Source organism: Geotrypetes seraphini, chromosome 1 (genome assembly GCF_902459505.1).
Source record: "Geotrypetes seraphini chromosome 1, aGeoSer1.1, whole genome shotgun sequence".
Classification (NCBI taxonomy): domain Eukaryota; kingdom Metazoa; phylum Chordata; class Amphibia; order Gymnophiona; family Dermophiidae; genus Geotrypetes; species Geotrypetes seraphini.
The window spans coordinates 283,987,169-284,011,131 of record NC_047084.1 but is presented as its reverse complement, the minus strand read 5'-3'; the positions used below and the strand labels follow the sequence as shown (position 1 = coordinate 284,011,131).

The 23,963-nt window shown below is 41.0% G+C and overlaps 1 protein-coding gene across 6 annotated transcripts in view; it reads left to right on the top strand.

Annotated features, from left to right (window-relative positions):
• The window catches only part of LZTS3 (leucine zipper tumor suppressor family member 3), a 303,348-nt gene extending 280,483 nt beyond the window's left edge, over positions 1-22,865 (top strand). For 5 of the 6 annotated variants that reach the window (XM_033953014.1, XM_033953032.1, XM_033953006.1 and 2 more), the window contains one exon: positions 19,519-20,223. In XM_033953014.1, the coding sequence (XP_033808905.1) occupies positions 19,519-20,223 (705 nt within the window). Of the gene's footprint in view, positions 1-19,518 lie in introns of all 6 variants that reach the window. The other variant, XM_033953048.1, reaches the window with a different exon arrangement.
• Positions 22,866-23,963: the final 1,098 nt, after the last annotated feature.

Here is a 23,963-nt window from a genome sequence, read left to right as displayed (position 1 = left end):
AAAAGCTGCGGTTTTTACTTTACTTTACTTTTTTACTTTACTTCACGATCCCATGGTTTTAACCCACTTTAAACCCGTGGGTTACAACCACGGGCTCGCACTGCTTGGGGAAGGGCAGGAGAGTCAGGGGAGGAGATTCAGGGCGGTGAGACAGGGAGTCTTGTCATTCACCAGGCACACAGGGAGATGTGGAAGTACAGAGACGAGGGAGAAGGAGAGACTCTGCATGGGGAGGCAGAGAGCAGGTTCAGGGCAGCAGAGAGAGAGAGTCGGTGAAGCAGAGAGCACCAGAGGTTCGGGGCGGCAGAGAGAGAAAGAGAGTCAGGGAGGCAGAGAGCAGGTCTCACCTTTCGAAGCAGAGCGGCAGAGATGCAGGGGGCTTTTTTGATGGTTTGATGGGCTACAGGGCTGAGATTTCAGGGCAAGGACAGTTGGAAAGGACGTGAGCGACTGGTCCCCAGCAATCGCTTCTTCTGTTGATTGGCCAGCCCAGTCGGTGTCCCAGATTTGTTTAGTGAATCGCTGCCTGCCTACTTTGCATGCCGTTTCCCCTCATTTGCATGCACGGATCAGAATCGGGTTGCAAAGGGGTCACAAACCTATTGGTACACAATTGGTTTGCTTAATGAATGAATCAAGCCTTATGTTGGCAACGGGCAATACAATATGTTATCTGTGACTGGAAAAACTTGGGGAATTTATTGTATCTTACATATAATATGAAACATAGCTGAGAGAAGTGATAATCTAGATCACTTTTTAACTATGTGGTGCTCTTTGAGAAGATTTGCCAGATTGTTAACACTGGTACTCACTAATGTTAAATGACCATTGTACTAAGTGTGATACCCTAGGGAGGGGGAGGTTACTCACAGTGCCTTGCAGAATTTTGTATATAGAGATTATTTAGGGCCTGTTTTACAAAGCCGCACTAGCAGCTGCTGTGCGGTAATGGCCCCGAAGCCCACAGAGATTTAAAGGGCAGTGGGGCTGTTGCCAAGCGGCAGCTGGTAGCATAGCTTTGTAAAACAGGCCCTTAGTATGAAGCTTATTTTCTTTGTACTTATTTTCAAAAATCAATAAATTGGTGAACTGAAATAAGACATTCCATTTTCATTAAAAAAAATTTTAAAAAAAATTTTAGCATATTAAATGTAGCATTAAATTAAATAAATACAACAAAAGGAATTATACAGTCCAGATAATACATACATATTAAACACAGATGCAGAGAGGGCTAACAAGCATCCATCAAGTTTAAAGTTTATTGATTTTTAATATACCGACCAACGAGTATCTAGCCGGTTTACAATAAAATACTAAAATAGAGTTTAAAAAGTATTTAAAAGTAATGACTATTGAAAGGAAGGGAGGTGAACATTGAAGACATGTAATCTAATTTAATATAAATATGAAGCCATATAAAACAAAGAGAGAAAAATCCTAAAACTCCTTTGGAGATCAGAATATTAGATCATATCATAACCAAATAATCTAAGCTAGCAATAAAAAAAAACACATAAGGGCTAAATAATATATTCCATGTATATACCAGTTGAAATGTATCCAAAACTTAAGACTGAGAAGAGACATTTCATATCAGCGACCATATTTTATTAGTTTTAAAGCTCTTATTTGTAAGGGAATTAGCTTTATATTCATAATTATGAATCATCAGGACCTTAGCCCACCAAAAAGAGGTATTTAATAGTTGGACAGATTTCCAATGTGATAGAATAATTTGTAAAGTAATAGCCATTAGAGCATCAAATAGCTTAGAATGCCATTTATCTTGGGTACCAGGCAGGCTTGAGATCGAAAGAGAACAATTTCAAAAGATAATTGGGAGGAAATAGGAAGTATGGTACATATGGTTTTCCAAACCGAATTCCAAAATGTTTGGACAATTGGGCAATCGTAAATCATGCGTTTAAGGTATCCTAAACTTTCATTACAATGCCAACATTCTTTTCAATCCGTTAGAAGAGCCCTATGCAACTTACTGGGAGTCCAGAATGCTTTATTGAAAAAAAATATATAGTAATTGCATTAGACTGGTAGATATTGTAGGAAGTTGTGTATATTTAAAATAATCTATCCATTGGTCATCAGATCCCAACCAAGCAGATTCAGATGTCCAAATACATTTAAGAGCACCACTGAAGAATTGGCTAAAACACCTAAATCCTAGGGTGGTAAGTCTGACAAAACAGTCACTCAATGGGAGGAAACAACATATCCTAGGATATGTTTTAATGAATTTTGCATTTGCACTTTATTATTCTATCAGCACTGTTATTAAGTTGTTTGCATTTGCACTTTATACTTATTTTTCACCAATGCATTTTTGGATTGGCACTTTATACTTTCATTAGTATTGTTATTTAGTTTCTAGCTTGACCTCTGTATATTCATTTAGTTAGTGCCTTTTACTTTATTAGCTTGGCATTAGGTTATTCATCAAGTTTTGTGACTCTTACATTTATTAAGTTAGTTCTGGTTTCTGGCAATTAACTCCACAATAGGAATTTTTGCACTCGCACTTTATAGCAGTATGTAACTTTTTAGTGTTTATACTCTATATTAGCATGTAATTTTCCAGTTATATTTATTCAGTTAGATTTAATCATCAATTTATCCATGTCATTTGACCTATTTATTGATTCTTCTTTTTCTTTTTCCAGGAGTCTGTCTTATTGTGATATTTTTTCATATACACAGTTCACTTCACACATTTTGTATTGGGTCAGTCTTTAGGGAATGTATGTTTTTTGAATGCCTTTATTTTCCTTCTTCCTTAGTGTTAAGTCTGGTATTTTCATTGGGAGTGTGATTTTTTTTCACAGGTGACTAATTTCATTATGGACTATATGATGTATGAGGCAACTCTCATTTAGACTTATGTCTGGTGCTGGTCACCTCTGAGATTTTGCCTGAGCCAGAGGTTCTCGTTATCCACGAAGGGCTCATACTGATGTCCACCATTTTAAATGTTGTTTCCTCCCATTGAGTGACTGTTTTGTCAGACTTACCACCCTAGGATTTAGGTGTTTTAGCCAATTCTTCAGTGGTGCTCTTCCTAGAGTAGTATTGGCTATATATATTTTTTTGAAAAGGTTTTTTCAAATACATTTAATACATGTAGTACTAGTTATAGACGCTGATATAAAAAATTTATAGAACATAAGAATTTATACAACATAAGAATTGCCGCTGTTGGATCAGACCAGTGGTCCATCCTGCCAAGCAGTCCGCTCATGCGGCGGCCCTTAGGTCAAAGACCAGTGCTCTAAATGAGTCCAGTCTCACATGCGTATGTTCCAGTTTAGCAGGAACCTGTCCAACTTCATCTTGAATCCCTGGAGGGTGCGTTCCAGTTGTCTACCACTCTCTGGGTGACCATGAATAATACCTAATTGACAGAATTCTAAAAGGCCATTTTAATTTCTTCAAGCAATGATGCAGATGAACCCATCTACAGAACTCTGTACTGCTACTTTGGCTAATCTTTTATTAGAGTTAAATATTATCTGCTTGCCCTGGATCAGCTGATTAAAGAATAAGGAATATGGAGTTCTAAGAGGATTTTTAAAAAAGTTACAGCAATTACACTAGCATGTTTTTTGTCTATTTTCTTGAATTTTTTCACGCTGTTTGTCTTTTGAAATTATTTTCTTCCTGTTAGTTTTGCCCTGGATCAGTAGCATGGAATATTGCTACTCCTTGGGTTTTGGCCAGGTACTAGTGACCTGGATTGGCCACCGTGAAAACAGACTACTGGGCTTGATGGACCATTAGTCTGACCCAGTAAGAGGCTATTCTTATGTTATGTTCTTATCTGCTTTGAAGAGAAAATGTAATTAGTAAATAGCAGTGTAGTCTGAAAATACAATAGATGCTTTTTTTAATGCACATTTCTTGTTTGTATTAAGGGGCTTTTGTTGCTAGTCGGTATCTAGTACCCAGAGCATCTTACAGAAAGAGAAGATATAGAATAACCAGTGTAGATGTACTACATGGTACAAAATTGAAGAGGCAAAAGAAGCATTAAGACAATGGAGTAACAAAAGGTCAGTTTGAAGGGTGTAGTGTGATCTTAGAATGGAAGACGAGTGGGGAGGCCGAGTCTGAGTCGCAGGACACACCGGCATAGACAATAGTAAATGGGATATTCTGATTACGTAATAGTTTTTTTAACCTTACTTTGGAACTGAATATTGAATGACAAGGTTTCAAGGTTTATTAAATATTTGATAAATCGCTATATCTTTATACAAAGCGATGTACATTAAAATACAATTAATTAAGATAAAAACATACAATAAATATATAAACATTAGATATTAGACAAGACAAACAACAATTGGGAGGAAAGGGAGGTTAAAGTTACATATCTTATAATAAGAAACACATTTAAGGGTAAAACATTGAGGAGGTAGTAAAATTCTTGAAACGAAAAAAATTTTTATTAAAAAAACAAAAAATTTTTATGAATTAAAAATCTTTTTAAAAAGAAATGTTTTCAAAGATTTCTTAAAAGAGGGAATGTCTTTTTCATTTTTTATATATTGGGGCAATAAATTCCACCATTGGGGGCCCACGACCGAAAACATGTCTAATCTACGGGTGCCTATAATTTTTAAAGATGGAATAACTAATAAGTTTTGGGAAGATGACCTGAGTGCGCGTGCGGAACTATAGGGAATTAGCATTTTAGAAATGCACTGAGGTTCTTTGAAAATCAAGTTTTTAAAGATAAGTAGTAAAACTTTAAACTGTATACGCTGGCAAATAGGAAGCCAATGTGCATCTTTGAAGAGTGGAGTCACGTGATCAAATTTCCTAGCATCATAGATTAGTTTTATTGCCGTGTTTTGAACAATTTGCAGTTGTCGTTTTTCCTTTTGAGTAATATTGACACATTGTGATTCTCTATAAGTGACTTATTCAGTGTGTCAAATTTATTTTAAGACTGGAGTTTGTATTTTTTAATTTTGATGCAATAATTATTAAAAATATTCCCACAGACAGTTGTAATGGTGTAATAACTTTGTAGTAGATGCTTTACTACCAATGAGAGACATTAAAAATAATTAGATAGAGCTGTGCTCTTAAGAAACACTTAAATACATAGGTGAATAAATGAAAAAATTAAACAAAGAATTTTGGCTTTCTTAAAATAAACCCCCCCCCCAACAACCCACAACCAAAACTACAGTATATTTGAATGATATTGGAAGCCATTAATCTGTAACCTCTTAACGTTTATACCTCCATGCAGTAGGATAATGAATATATTAAGGCCTTCAAATTCACTCCACGGCTGATATTTCACAGCTAACTTCAGTCCATCAGACCTTGAGCCAGTGCTGTTTTTCACTAGATCAGTCCTTTTTTTAGGAATTTTGTTTCAGCATTTTATTTATTGATTTATTTAAAAACATTTTGTATTTTCAAAGCACATTGGCACATTCCAAAATGCTTAGAAAAAGTACCATTTATAAAATTAAACTCGCAATATACCTGATAGATTGGCATGGGTGAAAACATACTCAGTCTACGCTGAAAAATAATCATTTTTGAAAAATGCAACAACTCAAGGCTGGAATAAAGTGTCATCTGTGGTCTGGTGACAGATTTTCCTAAATTTACTGGCCTTTTAATAAAAAAATTTAAAAATCCCTTATTAAGATCAGCTTCAACATTCGTTGAACAACTGGGCCATCTTGTGGTCATTGTAGATTCTAGGGCTGCATGTTATGGAAGTCATTTTGCCTTGAAATCTCAAAATACCAAATTATTCCAAACCTATTTTTCTCAGCAATAACAATATTTAGGGTGGAAGTTACTAAGCTGCAGTGAAATATAGTATTTTACCACAGCTTAACTTTACTTCTTTACTGAAGATTAGTGACTCTCACAGTAAAGATGGGAATTACTAACTTCAGTTAAAACTGGAATTTTAACACAGCTTAGTTTACTATTTTAGTTGCCAACCTGTCGTAGCTCATTAGTGGATGCTGTGGTTGGGCAGACTAGATAGGCCATTTGGCCTTTATCTGCCATCATATTGCTATGTTTTATTACCAAGTGTTAGTGACTTCCACAGTACATAAATAATGCAACTTGCAACAAACTGTATAATTCTGCTCCTGAGAAGCATCAGCCTAGCCCTCTGCTTAACTCACAGGAGATTATTGCCCCTTAGTCCCAGGAACTGGTAGTCGTCGGCATGTGCTTGCAGTTCCTGGGACTAGAAGGCAATCAATGTAACAAGGGCTTCCCAATAAGTCTGGCATGTTTAGATTTCCAACTCATGCAGATGTAGTTACATATCCTCTAAGACAGGATCTTTGAGAGAACGTTAAAAAATCATGATTACCAGTTCCAAGGTAACCTCTCCACCACTTCTACCTTTCCTACAAAAGAGACATTGCTATCCGCCTGCTGACTCCTTCCAGCACTCCCCAGGGTGACCCCTAACCTGTCACTCTATGATAGAGTTACCAGATGTCCAGGAAAACCCAGACATGTCCTCTTTTTACAGGACTGCCTGGGCTCCCGGACAGACTTTCCAAAACCCAGCATTTGTTTGATTTTTTGAAAACCCTGACGAGCTCTGGCCACATCTGGAAGACCTCTCAGCATGCGTGAATGACGTCACACATCTGCACATGCTCCAGGTCCTCCAGACGTGGCTAGAGCTCCTCTCGAAGAAGAAAGGAGGCTTTGTGGGGGCAGGTTTTGGGACGGAACTGGGCGGGGCTGCAGGAAAAACTGGGAGGGGCTGTGGTGGAATGGGGCGAGGTCATGCGTCTGGGGTTTCCCGGAGAAAAATGTAGCAACACTACCCTATGATAAAATATGCCGACCACATGCAATGGATAATCCCAACACTGGTTGGACCACACAGACTCCAAAAACTATACCACAATCATAACACTAAACCAAACCTGGACAACCTAATAAGAATCTTAACCACTTACACTAATGAAGTCGTACTCGCCTCAATCCTATTTGGATATGTTAATACAAATTCAGTGGTTGTCATGACTGAAATTATAAAAGAGCTGTTTGATGAATTACAACCCTACTTTCTATTCCTAACCGAAACGTGTATACCAGGACCTTGAGGTTGTGGATTCATATCCCTCACTGCTCCTTGTGATCCTGGGCAAGTCACTTAATCCCCCATTGCCTCAGGTACATTAGACAGAGTGTAAGCCTACCAAGACAGATAGGGAACAATGCTTGTGTACCACTTAGGTTATAAGTGGTATATAAATATTAAAAATAAATAAGATGACCCCAGATTACAACTACTCTACCCAGTAGACTACAAAATCACCCACCTATCGAGAACTGGTTGCAGCGTCTTTTCCCAAAGTCCCATCTGCTGCATACTATTCTACATCCCTCCTGGAAAGTGGCTAGAAGCTGAACCACAGTTCTCAGACATCTCAAGACCCATGGCACAATATAACTCCACTTTCATCATAGGAAACCTCAATCTCCACCTAGACTCAACCTCAAACTCTCAAACCCTGAAATTCCTTGACCTCATACAAGAGGTAGACCTCAAACCCTTGTTTCAACACTCACACATGAAAAGGGCCATCAGTTAGATCTACTCGCCTCTTCCATTTCAGCAAAAATCACAAGCTACCTAGAAGTTAATTCCATATCCGAAGAACCTTGGTTAGACCACCTACTCCTAAAATTTGCCATATTCTGAAAAGCGATATCAGTAACCAACCAACCCCTCCCCCCCCCCGAGTAGCCTCTTATAATAGAAGCAAAGAAGCCCCTGAATCATAACTGGAATGAAATAGATAACTCATTATTATCCTTCCCCATCCCTGACCATTACTTCCTGGACCATTGGAAAATGATCCATGAAAAAATCCTAAATAAACTAGCCCCACTCAAATGCAGCAAAAGAATCCACAGATCATCAGAGAAGTGGTTCGAATAAGCACTTATGTTCCTAAAAAGAGCTTGCCAACAAGCCAAGCGCTATTGGCTTAAACACTCATCCGCAGAAAAGAAGACTAAGTGGCGCCAGAAAATCCTAGAATATAACTGACGCAAAAGAAGAAAGAGTACTATTCTAAACAGATGAGCATAGAAGATAATCTTAAAATCAACAAGCGGTTCTCAATATTAAATAACCTAACCAACACGAACTAGATCATAAATATGAGCATTTGGCTAGTTCTGGGGCTCTATTCCAAAAGCCCCAGAACTAGCCAAATGCTCATATTTTAAAACAAAGATTCGATTCACGAGACCAGCTACACACTATCAATCCAGCTAGAACCACTGCAACAAGACCACCTATGGAAATACCAGTAAACAGATCTTGGGTACAGTTGCTGTCTGTGTACACACACACAGTTTGCCCCATTAAAAAAAGCCCCCCACCCTGCCACCGACTGCCCTCCCCAACAATCAATGATGAACACGGAATCGAGAATGCTCCCCCCCGTACTAGCAAAACTCAGATGCCTTAGGCCCCTTCCTATGCATCACATAGAATACAGAGCAAAGTGCCCGAGGCCCTGATTGGCTCAGATGCCCAAGGTCCCTCCCCGTGCATCACATGATGCACCAAGGAGGGAAGGCATGCCATTTTGGATTGGCGGGCATTGAAGGTGGTGTCACCGTGCTTCCCTCCTGCTTCCATTTTTAAAAAAATGGTACCGAGGGGGGTTGGGGGGAAGCATCCGGTGGCAGGAGGGAGTGGGTATCCCTCCTGCCTTTTTCTTTTTTGGGGGAAAGGGGAAGGGTAGAGGATGGTTTGAGGTGGGACACCTGGCGCAGTAGTGAGCCTTTGGTGGCAGGAGGGAATGGGCTGCTGCAGAAGGAGATGGTCGGCATGACAGGAGGAAGTGGGCATCCCTCCTGCTGTTTTCACTGCCAGGGGGGTCGATTCCTGGTACCGGTTTGTTAGAGGGAATGTCGGAGAGGGCCGTCATCAGTTGGTGGGGAGGCTTTTTTTTTCTTTTTAATGGGGCATATATTGTGCATGTGTAACATGCCATCTGTGCCCTTTAAAAAAAAAAAAAAAAAGGGTTAAACTATGGTTGGATAAGTAAGTGACTGATCTTGACCAGTCGTTTTTTTTGGATCGCTAAAAACAATCACTGTTTGTGCATCGGGAATCCATGTTAGAGCATCAATTACTCTACTAGTTTACATGGCATTTCAGTATTAATGAGCTTATTTACATGGTTGGATCGGAGAATGAGTGATTGTGCAGAAAACCACGCAGTAAGCCATTTTGTGCATCGGGTCGGCAAATGCAATCGTTGTTAAAGCTGTCAAAAAAGGTTTAGTGATGATCACTGGTTTTAGTCCTGGGCCCTTGATCCTTGTGATGTGGTGTTAATCTTCTTGATGAGTGTTCAGGATTAGTGCTAACTCTTTGCCTTTGCAAGTGCATCTTTTATACAGAAATGTATCAAGACATGTCCTTCAAATCAAGATAGCATCTTGATATGTGTGTGGTCTGTATCTGATTGTTAGAGATATAGGGCTGGATTCTGCAAATGGCACCGTTATTGGGTGGCGCCTTCAAACATGGCACTATTTTGCATGTCAATCGGGCAATGGCACCCTTTGCAGAATCACGCCTACATGAAAGGTAGGTGCCAGAAATAAGAACATAAGAAGTTGCCTCCGCTGAGGCAGACCAGAGGTCCATCTCGCCCAGCGGTCTGCTCTCGCCCAGCGGTCCGCTCTCGCCAAGGTTTTAAAGGCCTATATTTGTGGCACCTACCATTTACGAGAATTGTGTCTAAGGATGTGCCTAACAGCACCTAAGGCCACTTCCTCAGTTTTTGTTTTTACAACGTTTTGTTTTTTAATTGGTACAGTCAATTACTGCACCAATAAACCAATTAAAACAATTAAGTTAGCGGTATTAGGATGCTTATGCTTATGGCACTGTTATTAGTATCTGGCCCAAGTATGTCTTTGTTGCCATGTGAATATCTCTTCCCCATTCCCTTTCTAAATTCCAGAGGCTCCGGTGCCTTCAGATTCAGTCGGATCTGTCACTGAATAGAGTCAGGGTTACAGCCAAAAGTTTTGATGCAAGGCAGGCTTGTCTTGACAAATCTCTCAGGCACAGTATAGAGTGCAATATGATAGCAACATAAGCCAGCATTGCAGATGGACATAGTCTGTAATGCACTGAAAATTATGGTGGGAGAAATGTAGGTGAGCCTAAATTCTTATATCAAGGGAGATTGTTCATACTATAGCATTCCTCCAAGATGTGTGAAGCCTTTTGTATATCTTTTTCGAGCATAGGATCTAATTAGCTTTTATACGCCCAATGTAGCAAACAATTTTTGGTAGCACATTCTTCTTCCAAGTTATGAGTGGGGGGTGAATACTAGTTCTTGCAATATTTTTCTCTGTACATTATGGAAACTTTTTTTTCTCAAGACTGTGTGCAAAAAGCACAAAAAAATGCAAAAGCATGCAACTTAAATGAAATAAGTAATAGTACTGAAATGCTCAAGTTTATAAGGGCAGAGCAGATTGTATTGCTGTATTCTGGGTATTGTGCATTTCAAAGAAGAAATATTATGTCTGCTTTTTTACTGTCTTGTGTTTCTCACTTGTAATTTTTGCCTAGGTGTTATATTACAGACTGTGTTACAGTATGCACAGCTATAATTTTTAGACCAAGCGCTTTGATGATTTCGTTTGAATCTCATCACCTCTCGTAGGCATACTGATGTCCAAGCAGCTGGAAATCTAGAGGAAGAATAGCACTAGGTAATTCCCCAAAATTGACAGATTGCAAAAGTGTAGCAGCGAAGCGAAAAGTTATTTTTTTGGTTTTCTCTTTATTCTTTCTTTTTTTTAGTTCTCTTTTGGGTATGCCATAATTTTTCCTGCTCTTCTCACACACAGGCCATGTAGGCTTTATCTTGTTCTTGCTCCCCCTAGCCTTAATCTGGCTCTGGAACTGGGGAGATAGACTAAGCTATGTGTGAAACTAGTAAGGTGGAGGACTAAGGTCTCCTTTTACAAAGCTGCGCTAGGGCTTAACGTGCAGACTAGCGTGTGATAAATTGCTGCACACGCTAACCGCAACCGCCTCCTTTTGAGCAGGCAGTAGATTTTCGGCTAGCACGCACTAATCTGGTACATGCACTAAAACCGCTACTGCACCTTCATAAAAGGGGCCCTAAAACATATGGTCCCAGTCTTCAACGAAACAGCTCCTAAATTAAGCTCCTAATTTTGCATTCTATTTTCAGCAAAATTTAGGAGCCTAAGGGGCCCTTTTTCTAAAGCTGAACAAGCTCTAATAGACATTATCATATGCTAAGTACCATTTGGCCCATAAGTATAAAATAGGACATTCAGCATTTAGCATGCACTAATTCCATTAGCGTGCACTAAGCTTTAGTACAAAGGCCCCTTAGCTTTCAGCTGAAAATTTATCTTAATTTAGGAGCCTAAAGGTTATGCTTATAAATGTAGGCCAATCATTCATTTGCCTTGATTTATGAGCCCAGTGCTAAGCTCCTAACTTTACCTATCCTAAATCTGCCCCTGTTGCCACCCATTTTATATGCTTCTGCATTTGAGATTAGTAAAATTTAAAATGTAAATTTATGCACTCAACATTTATAAATTTTCAAAGAGGCATGACTCTCAAAGTTAGGAGCATAAATCATTTGAATATTAGACCCTTTATATATTTGGTACTAGAAAAATGCAGTTTTTAAACATGAAGATGTTTCTGTCCCCCAAAACTGAAGATAAAGTATTTACCAGATCATGGAATGACATACCCTCTCTATATAGAACATAAGAAATGCCTTCACCGAATCAGACCTTAGGTCCATCTAGTCCGGCGACCCACACACGCGGAAACTAAGCTAGGTATTCCCTGATGAAGACCCTGTTTACCCGTACCCCTCAATGTGATTTGCAAGAAGGTGTGCATCCAACTTGCCCTTGAATCCCAGAATGGTGGTCTCCGTCACAACCTCCTCCGTGAGAGCATTCCAAGCGTCCACCACTCGTTGTGTGAAACAGAACTTCCGGACATTTGTCCTGGGCCTGTTGCCCTTCAATTTCAGTCCATGACCTCTTGTCCGAATCACATTTGACAACATGAATAACGGTGATTCTTGCTCTATTTTGTCAAATCCTTTTATTATTTTGAAAGTCTCTATCATATCGCCTTGCAGTCTTCTCTTCCCCAGGGTGAACAAGCCCAGTTTTCCGAGGCGCTCTTTGTAGCTCAAATTCTCCATACCGTTAACTAGCTTCATGGCTCGCCTCTGCACCCTCTCCAGCTGGGTTATATCCTTCTTTAGGTAGGGAGACCAGTGCTGGATACAGTATTCCAAGTGTGGTCTGACCATTGCTCTGTAAAGCGGCATTATGACGTCCGCCGATCTACTTGTGATTCCCTTCTTTATCATGCCCAACATCCTGTTTGCTTTCTTTGCCGCCGCTGCACATTGAACCGACGGCTTCAGGGTCCTTTCTATCAGTACTCCCAGGTCCCTTTCTTGTTCGCTCTTGCCCAATGTCACACCTAACATTTTATATTCATGTTCCTTATTTCTCCTGCTCAGGTGCATCACTTTGCATTTTTCTATATTAAACTTCATCTGCCACTTTTCTGCCCACTTCTCTAGCTGGTTCAAATCTCTCTGGAGTTCTTCACTGTCTATGTGTGACCCAACTGTCTGACATAGTTTAGTGTCATCTGCAAACTTGATTATATTACTTGTTGTTTCCTCTTCCAGGTCATTTATGAAGATATTGAATAAGATGGGCCCAAGAACTGAGCCCTGGGGCACACCGCTTGTCACCTTTTCCCAGTCCGAGAACTTCCCATTTATGCTTACCCTCTGCAATCTGTTATCCAGCCAATTGCCTATCCATTTTAGTATATCCCCTTCTATTCCATGGCTTTGTAGTTTTCTCAGAAGTCTAGTGTGTGGAACCTTGTCGAACGCTTTCTGGAAGTCCAAGTATATTATATCCACTGGGTCTCCGCTGTCGATATGTTTGTTCACCTTCTCAAAAAGTTGAAGTAAATTCGTCAAACATGACTTCCCCTTCCTGAAGCCGTGTTAACTGGCTCTCATCGGGTCGTGATTTTCCAGGTGTTGCACTATGCTATCCTTGATTAGTGCTTCAACCATCTTCCCGGGCACCGACGTAAGACTCACAGGTCTATAGTTGCCTGGTTCTCCTCGCGATCCTTTTTTGAAGATTGGAATTACATTTGCTATTTTCCAGAACAGAAACACATTTTTTTAAATGTTTCTATAAATGCATTCACCCAAGGGTACTCAAGGAACTAAGGAACGAAATAGCTGAGCCACTTTGACAAATATGCAACCTATCCTTAAAAACTGGAGAGATTCCGGAAGACTGGAAAATAGCAAATGTCACGCCCATCTTCAAGAAAGGCTCAAGGGGAGACCCAGGAAACTACAGGCCGGTGAGCTTGACCTCTGTCCCGGGAAAGATGATGGAAGCGCTTATTAAAGACAGCATCTGGGAACACATCGAAAACACTGGGCAGCTAAAGCCGAGCCAGCATGGCTTCTGCAAGTGCAGGTCATGCCTCACAAATTTATTATACTTCTTTGAGGGGGTAAACAGCTAGGTGGATAAAGGGGAATCTATAGACATCATTTACCTTGACTTCCAAAAAGCCTTCGACAAGGTACCACACGAAAGACTGCTAAGGAAGCTATGGAACCATGGGGTGCAAGGGGAGGTCCACCGATGGATCAAAAACTGGCTGGCGGACAGGAAACAGAGGGTTGGAGTAAAGGACCATTACTCGGACTGGCAATGGGTCACGAGCGGAGTTCCGCAGGGGTCGGTGCTGGGACCGCTCCTGTGCAATATATTTATTAACGACCTGGAGGCAGGAACAAAATGTGAGGTTATTAAATTTGCGGATGACACCAAACTATACAGCAGGGTTGAAAACACGGAAGACTGCAAAGATCTCCAAAATGATCTGACAGCGCTGGAAGAGTGGGCCAAAAAGTGGCAAATGAGCTTCAACATAGGGAAATGCAAGGTCATGCATGTAGGGTAAAAGAACCCGAAGTTCACTTACAAAATGGGGGGATCACCGCTAGGGGTGAGTAACCTTGAAAGAGACCTGGGAGTGATGGTAGACACATCATTGAAGGCGTCGGCGCAGTGCGCCACAGCCTCAAGAAAGGCAAACAAAATGTTGGGCATCATTAAGAAGGGTATCACGTCCAGGACAAAGGAAGTCATCCTGCCACTGTACCGTGCAATGGTGCACCCGCACCTGGAGTACTGCGTCCAGTACTGGTCGCCGTACCTCAAGAAGGACATGGCGGTACTTGAGAGAGTCCAGAGAAGAGCAACTAAGCTAATAAAGGGTATGGAGGACCTCTCATATACTGACAGACTGAAGAAGCTGGGGCTTTTCTCCCTGGAAAAGCGGAGACTTAGGGGAGACATGATAGAAACCTTCAAGATCATGAAGGGCATAGAAAGAGTAGACGGGGACAGATTTTTTAAATTATGGGGAACCACAAGTACAAGGGGCCACTCAGAGAAATTGAAAGGGGGAAGGTTTAGAACAAACGCCAGGAAGTTCTTTTTCACCCAGAGGGTGGTGGATACATGGAACGCGCTACCGGAGGATGTGATAAGCAGGAGCACGCTACAGGGCTTCAAAGAAAGTTTGGATAGGTACCTGGAGGACAAAGGGATTGAGGGGTATAGATAGGAGTAGAGGTAGGTTATAGGGATAGGATTAGAGGATTAGAGGCAGTTACAAAATTAGTCAGGGGCACTGTTCAGGCAATTAGGCCTGATGGGCCGCCGCGGGTGCAGACCGCTGGGCAAGATGGACCTCTGGTCTGCCTCAGCGGAGGCAACTTCTTATGTTCTTATGTTTTATAGTACCCCCCTTTCAACATGGCCTGGGACTTTCTTCTGTTGGCCCTTTAGGTGCATACTAATATTCAAGAAATAGTCACAAAACGGAGTCTATTCCTGTTCATCGACTAATGAAGAAGATATTCTAGGCAGCACTTTTGCCAGAAATGGAAGTTTATCAGAGATATAAGTTGAGGAGTCAAAGGGGTATACCGGTACCTGCTAAAGGGCGTTAAAGCTTAGTGTGCAGGAAAGTCATATGCTAAGCCCATTTACTAGGGCACTTTAGTAGACATACCCCATAGAGTTATCAGAATGCACTTTATACCCATCTTCAACACCATAGTTACAATTTCAGATTTTCTCAGATAGAAGTTCAGCCATCAAAAGGTAACTTGAAACCTTTAACAAAAATATCCTTGACTGGTTTCTAACCAATGGCATAGTAAGAGGGGGGACGGATTGCCTCGGGTGCTGTGTTAGTGAGGGCGCCGGCACCTCTCTGCCCCCTTCCCCCCCCCTCCCCATGCCATGCTCACACCCTTCCTTGCCCCGTACCTCTTTAAATCTTAACCAGCGTGAGCAACTTCTCCAGCCTGCTGCTTGTGCTGGCCTGGCTGCCCTCTGAAATCACTTCCTGGTCGTGAGGCCAGGAAGTGACGTCAGAGGGAACGCCAATGCCGGTGCGAGCAGCAGGCTGAAGAAACTGCTCATGCTGGTGAAGATTTAAAGAGGTACGGGAGAAGGGAGGGTGTGAGTGTGGCATGGGGAGTAGGGGGATGGAGAGGAAGGCATGGGAAGGGTGCCACCTGCCTGGGCGCCTCCTACCCTTGTTATGCCAGTTTTTCTAACCCTGATTTTAAGAGTAATCCCGTGTTCATCTTTGCACAGAGAACAAACTGCTTGTAAATATGGATATTTAAAAATTCCTTATGTAGAAGTACTATTTTGATAATATATATGTGACACCCCCCACACCAATGAATGCCTCTGCTGCAGAGCAGGAGGCATAGGATTCTTTGGGGAGTCACTGAGTATGAGTTTGTGTGGGTAGAAGAAATTAGTGGGAGTTGCTGAAGGACCCTTTGCCTGAGTGGGAAGGGGAATAGTATAAGAAGGAGGTGAGGAATAGAAGTGGGGCTTTTGGTCATCCTGATCTACTGCCTGTGCTACCACTTGCTGAAATTTGCTTAAGTAGCACCCAACATTATTGGAAGACTGTTAACCTATAAAGACTTTCAGCTCTTCTGGGTCACCTATTAAAATTTGCCTAAAATAGATCCTGAAACAATATTAAGAATGTTCTTCAGCCCAGTAGACCAAGAGACCTCAGGGATTCCAGTAGTGAGTGGAAATGGAAATTATGATGCCTACCAACCACAAAAAGGACTAAGTGCAAGAGAACAAACACCTATCTTAACAGTACCCAAACAGTTATCTCCCTACCAATACCCAAGTAGATTCAACCCTTATGCTAATGGCCCAAATCCAAGCAAATTTCAAGAAACAGAAACATGAAGGCAGATAAAGGCCAAATGGCCCATCCAATTGCCCATACACAGCATCTATCTCTTCCTTTCGTTAAGAGTTTCCACATGCCTGTCCCATGCTCTCTTGAACTCAGACCCAGTCTTTGTCTTCACTACCTTTACCAGGAGGCTGTTCTGAAGGTGACAAACCTTTATATTAAGAAGGTACATAAAGGTAAAAGGAAAAGAAAGCTGCTTTGGTTCTCAAATGCATTACCTGAAAAGGTGAGAGAAAAAAAGGTAGCCTTCATAAATTACAAGTTATAACAGAAAGAGGAAGATGGACATAAATATGTGGAAAAGCTGTCAGAAAAACAAAGATGAAGAAAAGGTAACCAATATGGTAAAATTGAGGGATAAAATATTTTTTTAGATATGTAAGTGATAGGAAGAAGTGTCAAAATGGCATAGTGAGGCTTAAGGGTGAAGGGGACAAATATGCAGAAACCGCTTAACAATTATTTCTGTTCTGTGTTCACAGACGAAAGACCAGGGGTAGGACCACAGAAAACAAATTCAAATGGAAATAGAAGTGTAGTAGATCTGGAAAGATTCTTGGAAGACTGTGTTTGTGAGGAGCTAGCTAAATTAAAAATAGACGGAGCTAGCTAAATTAAAAATAGACAAGGCGATGTGGCCTGACAGGATACATCTCAGGATACTCAAAGAATTCAGAGAGATTCTGGCAGCTCCATTGTCTTATATTTTTAATGCTTCCTTAGGGACTAGAGAAGGGCGGATGTGGTCCCTTTGCACAAGAGTAGAAGTAAGGAGGAGGTTGAGAATTACAGGCGATTAGTCTGACCTCAGTAGTGAGTAAACTAATGGAAACGCTTCTTAAGCAGAGGATAGTGAAATTTCAAGAACTGAATGGACTGCAGGACCCAAGGCAACATGGTTTTATGAGAGGTAGGTCTTGTCAGATAAATCCGATTGATTGATTTCTTTCACTGGGTGACCAACAATTGGATATGGGAGGGGTGCTAGATGTAGTGTACTTGGGCTTTAGCAAAGCTTTCAACACAGTGCTGCATAGATTGATAAATAAACTGAATGCATGCGGTATGGACCCTAAAGTGACAAACTGGATTAAAAGCTGGTTAAGTACTATTTACAGTACTAAGTCCCTCAAATACTTCACTCCTGTACAGCAATGGTGCTCCACTCTCCTTAACTCCTAATTAGAACATAAGAATTGCCGCTGCTGGGTCAGACCTGTGGTCCATTGTGCCCAGCAGTCCGCTCACATGGCAGCCCTTAGGTCAAAGACTAATGCCCTAACTGAAACTAGCCTTACCTGCGTATGTTCTGGTTCAGCAGGAACTTGTCTAACTTTGTCTTGAATCCCTGGAGGGTGTTTTCCCCTATAACAGCCTCTGGAAGAGCATTCCAATTTTCTACCACTCTGGGTGAAGAAGAACTTCCTTACCTTTGTACGGAATCTATCCCCTTTTAACTTAAGAAAGTGCCCTCTCATTCTCTCTACCTTGGAGAAGGTAAACAACATGTCTTTATCTACTAAGTCTATTCCCTTCATTATCTTGAATGATTCGATCATGTCCCCTCTCAGTCTTCTCTTTTCAAGGGAGAAGAGGCCCAGTTTCTCTAATCTCTCACTGTACGGCAACTTCTCCAGCCCCTTAACCATTTTAGTCGCTCTTCTCTGGACCCTTTCGAGTAGTACTGTGTCCTTCATTTACGGCGACCAGTGCTGGACGTAGTAGTCCAGGTGAGGGCATACCATGGCCCAGTACAGCGGCATGATAACCTTCTCTGATCTGTTCGTGATCCCCTTCTTAATCATTCCTAAAATTATGTTTGCCCTTTTTGCCGCTGCCGCACATTGCGCGGATGGCTTCATTGACTTGTCGACCAGTACTCCCAAGTCTCTTTTCTGGGGGGGGTCTCTCCAAGTACTGCACCGGACATCCTGTATTCGTGTATAAGATTTTTGTTACCGACATGCATCACCTTACATTTATCCACGTTAAACCTCATTTGCCATGTCGCAGCCCATTTCTCGAGCGTGTTTGTGCTGTTAAAGGTCTTTGCAATCCTCCTGCGTCTTCACTACTCTGAATAACTTCGTATCATCTGCAAATTTAATCACTTCACTCGTCGTACCAATTTCCAGGTCATTTATAAATATGTTGAAGAGCACGAGTCCAAGCACCGAACCCTGCGTTACTACACTCGTGACGCTTTTCCAGTCTGAGTATTGTCAATTTACCCCCCTTCTCTGTTTCCTATCCGCCAGCCAGCCAGTTTTTAATCCATTGGAAGTAGCAGGGGGAGGTCAAACACTTTCTAACAGTTCATATGAAATCATAAGAAATCCACTTTCTCAATACAAATAACACTGCCAGTGTTACAACTTTTCAAATAGAACCACATTGGAGAAATCTGGCCTTATTTCAAACGTGCTTTCTATATTCTGTGCCTATGGAAAAACTCCCTTTGAACTCCCTCAGTCCTGCTGCAGTAGACAGGATGATTACCATATATACTCAAATATAAACCGGGATTTTTGGGCCCAAAAACTGGCCCCAAAATGGGGGTCCTGGTTTATATTCGGGCCAACGCCCCCCTCCCAGAATTCTTTAGGCCACCATAATCTCCAGGCTCTGCCCCCCTCCTCCTCCCTGCCCTAGGCTCATATCTCTGCCGATCCCTGCTGCGGTGCAGTGGGTCCTCTGCCGATCCCTGGTGGAGGTGCAGCAGGCAGGAGCAAGTTTTCCGAACTCCTGCCCCACTGCTAATCAGCTGCGCAGATCCAGTTTCTTCAGCTGAGCGGCATGAGCAGCAGTGCGATTTGGCGCTGAGTGGCTTCCTTACTGGTCCCGTGAATTCTCACGAGAAAATGACATTGTTGATTTTATTTTGTTGAATTTGCACTAACAATCCTAGCAAGTTCAGGTATGTGTGTTCCAGACATTTACTGCAGCCTTTGTTATGTTTTGTCACGTATGTATAATGAAATTGGCAATTCAAGGATTCTTTAAAATAGTGTATATTGTACATCTGCCTAGCCAAACTCTTCTTAATCCTTTTCTGCTTATTTCAGGTTTGTCAGAAGGCTGGGGAGATATCTTTGCTGAAGCAGCAGCTGAAGGACTCTCAAGCGGAAGTCACCCAGAAACTAAACGAGATTGTTGGGCTGAGAACCCAGCTCAAAGAGGCAAAGGTCTTCCTGAGAGAGAAAGAGGAGCAGATACTCTCACTGAAGGACTCCTATAGCTCCAAGAGTGTCAGCCTGGAGATCTGTGAGAATGAACTGCAGAGAAAAGTCAATGAAGTGCAGCACCAGCGGGAGAAACTGAACCAATGTGAGCTGGAAATATCTGGCTTAAAGCAAGCACTGACCAGCCTGGGCCACAGCTCGTTCAGCCCAGAGCTCACAGAGAAACTGCGGGACACCCTGGCCTGTGAAAGCGATGAAGCAAAGATGAAACGCCAAAGTGAGGACAGTGTCGGCACCTTGAAGAAAGAAGTGGAGAGGCTGCAGATGGAGCTGAACTTGGAGCGTCAGCAGCGGGACCAGCAGGTCGTGGACTTTGAGGAAGAACGGCGCACGTGGCAGGAGGAGAAGGAGAAAGTGATTAAGTACCAGAAGCAGCTGCAGCTGAGCTATGTGGAGATGTACCAGAAAAACCAACACCTGGAGCATAAGGTGAACGAGATGAACACCAAGGCAACCACGCCACCAGCAGAGGACAAGAAACCATGGACTTCCTCGAGGCTAGAGAGGATAGAATCCACAGAAATTTAAAAAACTTTTAAGAGTCCGAATTGATAGAAAATAACTTTGTTGTAGTGCATGTACTACCTACTGCAGCCAGTGATCTTCCTAAGAACAATATGCTATTTTGTGACAGGTGCTTACACTGTACGCCCTTACTGTGCTCTTTGGAGCTCTGTAGGTAAAATGGTGGGATTATGTCCACAATAGTACAGAGGACGGGACACTTGTTGTGTTTTAAAGTTAAGATGATTATGGCCCTTCAGCTGCTCACTGAAAGTGATGCAACTGTTACGGCTCTTTTTCTTTTAAACTGGAGTAGAAAATCCAGAGTGGCATTGGGCCCTCAAGGCATTTTAGCCACACTGGCTACTGGAGCAGTTCTCCAAGGTGACAGCTGACATAGAGTGCACTTTAGTGTCTATTAAATGGTAGCTGTCTAAATGGATTGATTCTGTATCATACATGTGACATGATGCTACGCTCGCATAGTTGTGTCTATGTTTACTAAGCAAATAAGTGAGGCATATGCATGCATTAATGCTGAGGATGAGAAAGAGGTGAGCTGAAAGAAAACTATGGAAATTACAACTGAAAACCACAAGAATCCTCAAGTGTTTATTCTGTACCTTAAGTTTGGTGCTTCCTTGCTCCTCTGATAGTCCCAGATGTGTCAATTTGTGGAGCATCTACTGAGAATGCCTTTCAGGGTGTGCCACTGTATGGTGGGAGCATTTCAGACTGTTATGCATTTATTCTGGATTTCTGTATTTTTCAGATAGTACTGGAATGCCTTTTTTTTAACCATCATGCCTGACTCTGCAGTACTTAGGCCAGGGCTTCTCAAACATTTGCTAGTAATGCCCACCGCCTCTTAAAAGCCAGTGTGATTTTTCAGAATATCCATAGTGAATATGCATGAGAAAAATGTGTACATGTCTCCAAAGCATGCAAATCTATCTCATGAGTTTTTGCTATGAATATTCTGAAACTCCTACTCCCTACAGGAACACCAGTACAGGTTTGGGAAACTCTGATACCAGAATAGCACCTTTGTGATTGAGTTTGATATGCTGTATGGATCAGTATGATGTAATCTTCTGGATGGGTGCATCTGAACTATGTTGTGAACACTCAGAACTGTCAGTTACCCACTTCCAAATGGGAGACATTTTGGCCAATCCTGGTTGACATCCCAAAAGCAGTATAGTATCTGCATTCTTTGATTCTACCAATGAAATCGATGCAGCAGGCCCCAGGGTAAGGTCTATTGAAATCCCAAATTGGCTTAAAATTTCCCTCTTGGAACTAGGTAGCTTGGCCCATCTGGAATCTGTGCAACTCTGGCCCTTGTCATGAGAGTGAATCGTCACCATTAGAGAGTACTGTGTTAACTGGCAGTACCTACACAAATGTAAGGGCTTTATAACTACTTATATGTAAAATCTGAAATGCAAAAACAAAATGAGCTCCACCATTCCTTGCCATCTAGAATTCACTAGAAAGTTCCATTGCACAAGGCACTACCACCAATAAGCTTCAAGATAGCTGTCCCATGCATGACCATTCCAAGTACCATAATCTTATCTATATTGAACAAGAGATGGTTAGAATCACAAGTGTGCTTCACCAGAAAGATAGAACTAAATTTTACTTTTACTTTTTTTCCTTGTTTTGTTATCTTTGCCTAATTTTTCTTTTTTTTGGTGTAAATCAAAACTTAGCAAAGAAAGCTTTGTGGTATACTTGGTGTGTGAATATGGGCATTTGTGAGTGGAGATGTACCATTCTGCTGACAAGTGTGCATGCGCATAAGTAATACTGAAGTATGTAGGAAAGAGTTATATGACTCACAGGCTTAGATTTGATGGCCTCTTCCCTGCAAAATAAAATGGATTAATTAGTGGAACCTTCAGTGCACACTTTGTTGTATTTGTCCAAAAAAAAACCCATAAACATCACAATTCCTACACTAACCAGGAAAAAGGTGAACAAACCCATTTTGGTGCAGTTTGAAAATAGGGTACATCCTTGCTCAAAGCATCAGTTTGGCACTAGGCAAAAACTTTAAAACCGAAAAAAAATAACGCATACAGATAGCATAGTAAGATATTTGCCCCAGTCCTTAAATCAAGCTTTCAGAATGTTGTTTGTCTAGTATCATTTGTCTTCCCGTTTTATCAGTTTTGCTTTGTTAATTCAAATGTAAAACATAAATAGCTTGTTAATCATATGTTATCCAAGAGACATGTAATGCAGCTTGGCATTATTCAGAAAGATGATCTATGGCATAGTATCTGTGTGTGTATATGTGTGTGTGTGTGTGTGTGTGTATGTATATATATATATATATATATATATATATATATATATATATGTATATATATATATACACACACATTAAAATCATGTTGCTTCCTCTCTTTTTTGCCCCCAGTTGTTCGAATATAGATTGAATCTCTTGATCACCTTTATTCAGAAAGACAAATGTCACTAGCATAGAACTGTATGGAAAATCACTGGCAGTTTTATGTATGTGAAGTGCTTACTAGTTTACATAGAAAATGTATTATACACTATATGCTGCTAAGTTATATACTAAGACAAGTGTACTTGTATGTAAATAATGGTCTAGTCCTGTATATATTATTAAAATCAAATTCTGTGACTTATATGTTGTTGACCTGGTTGTACAGTATGAGCAAATGTGTTTTCCTAATTTTCTCTCCTTAATGTTTGCTTCATTTATCCCTCGATGGTCCTGCCAAGGACTTACCTGAGGGAAATCACTGTTTTTACATTTTAGTTCAGGAGGGGCAACAATAAAAGTCCTGGAGTACTGATTATAAATCTCCCTTCTTTCTCCTGAAATGTGCATTTTACCAATGATAAAGCATTAGAAGTAGGAATCCTATATTTTTTTAATTTTAATTTCTTTATTCATTTTAAAGCCATGATTAAGTGCAGGATATAATACAATCATCATATAACACTATAAAAGCACTTAAATACATTTACAATTATAATTTATGACAAATAGGAATCCTATATTCAAAATACTGAATGGGTGGGGTGGAAGTGGGGGAATATTCTGCTGCTATATTTGGTATTTATTCTCTGGCCTAGCCAGTGGGAGATGAGGGGTTAATCTAGATGTCCTATTCTAAAATTAAGTAAACAAGAAGGCACTATTCGTTATTTACGATTTACACATTTATATGTGTATTTTGTATACACAGGCAAATCCTAGATTTAAAAAGCCAGTATTTAATCTGTGTAACTACTTGCACTACTTGTAGACTGCAAGGGAACAGGGTGTGGGTGGAGCCAAAATCTACATCTTTTTCAGAAAAGGAATGTACATGTATATCCCAATATATCAGCATCAGGATTTGCAGCTCAGCCTTGTAAAATATGCTCACTTAGGCCAGTTTTTAAAATGAGGAATTAAGGGAGTTCTCCCCCCTTAGTCTACTGTTGCTTATTTCCCTCTCCAAAATTAAAACAAATACTTACGCATGTAAGTTACCAAATTCCTTTGTTCAGTTTTTCAACAAGTATCTTTATAATTTGACTGCTCCTGCTGCATGCACAGGGCAAATGCATGTGCAGTTCTGCATGTCTTTTAGAAAAGGCTCTACCTCTGCAGATCCTTTTCTAAAACACTGCTGAATCTGTGCATGTCCCAACCTGGATGTAACAATTTCGGTTTCCACATTCTGTCTAAAATGGGGCCAATAGGTGCATTTGTGACTTCACCAGTGCAATTC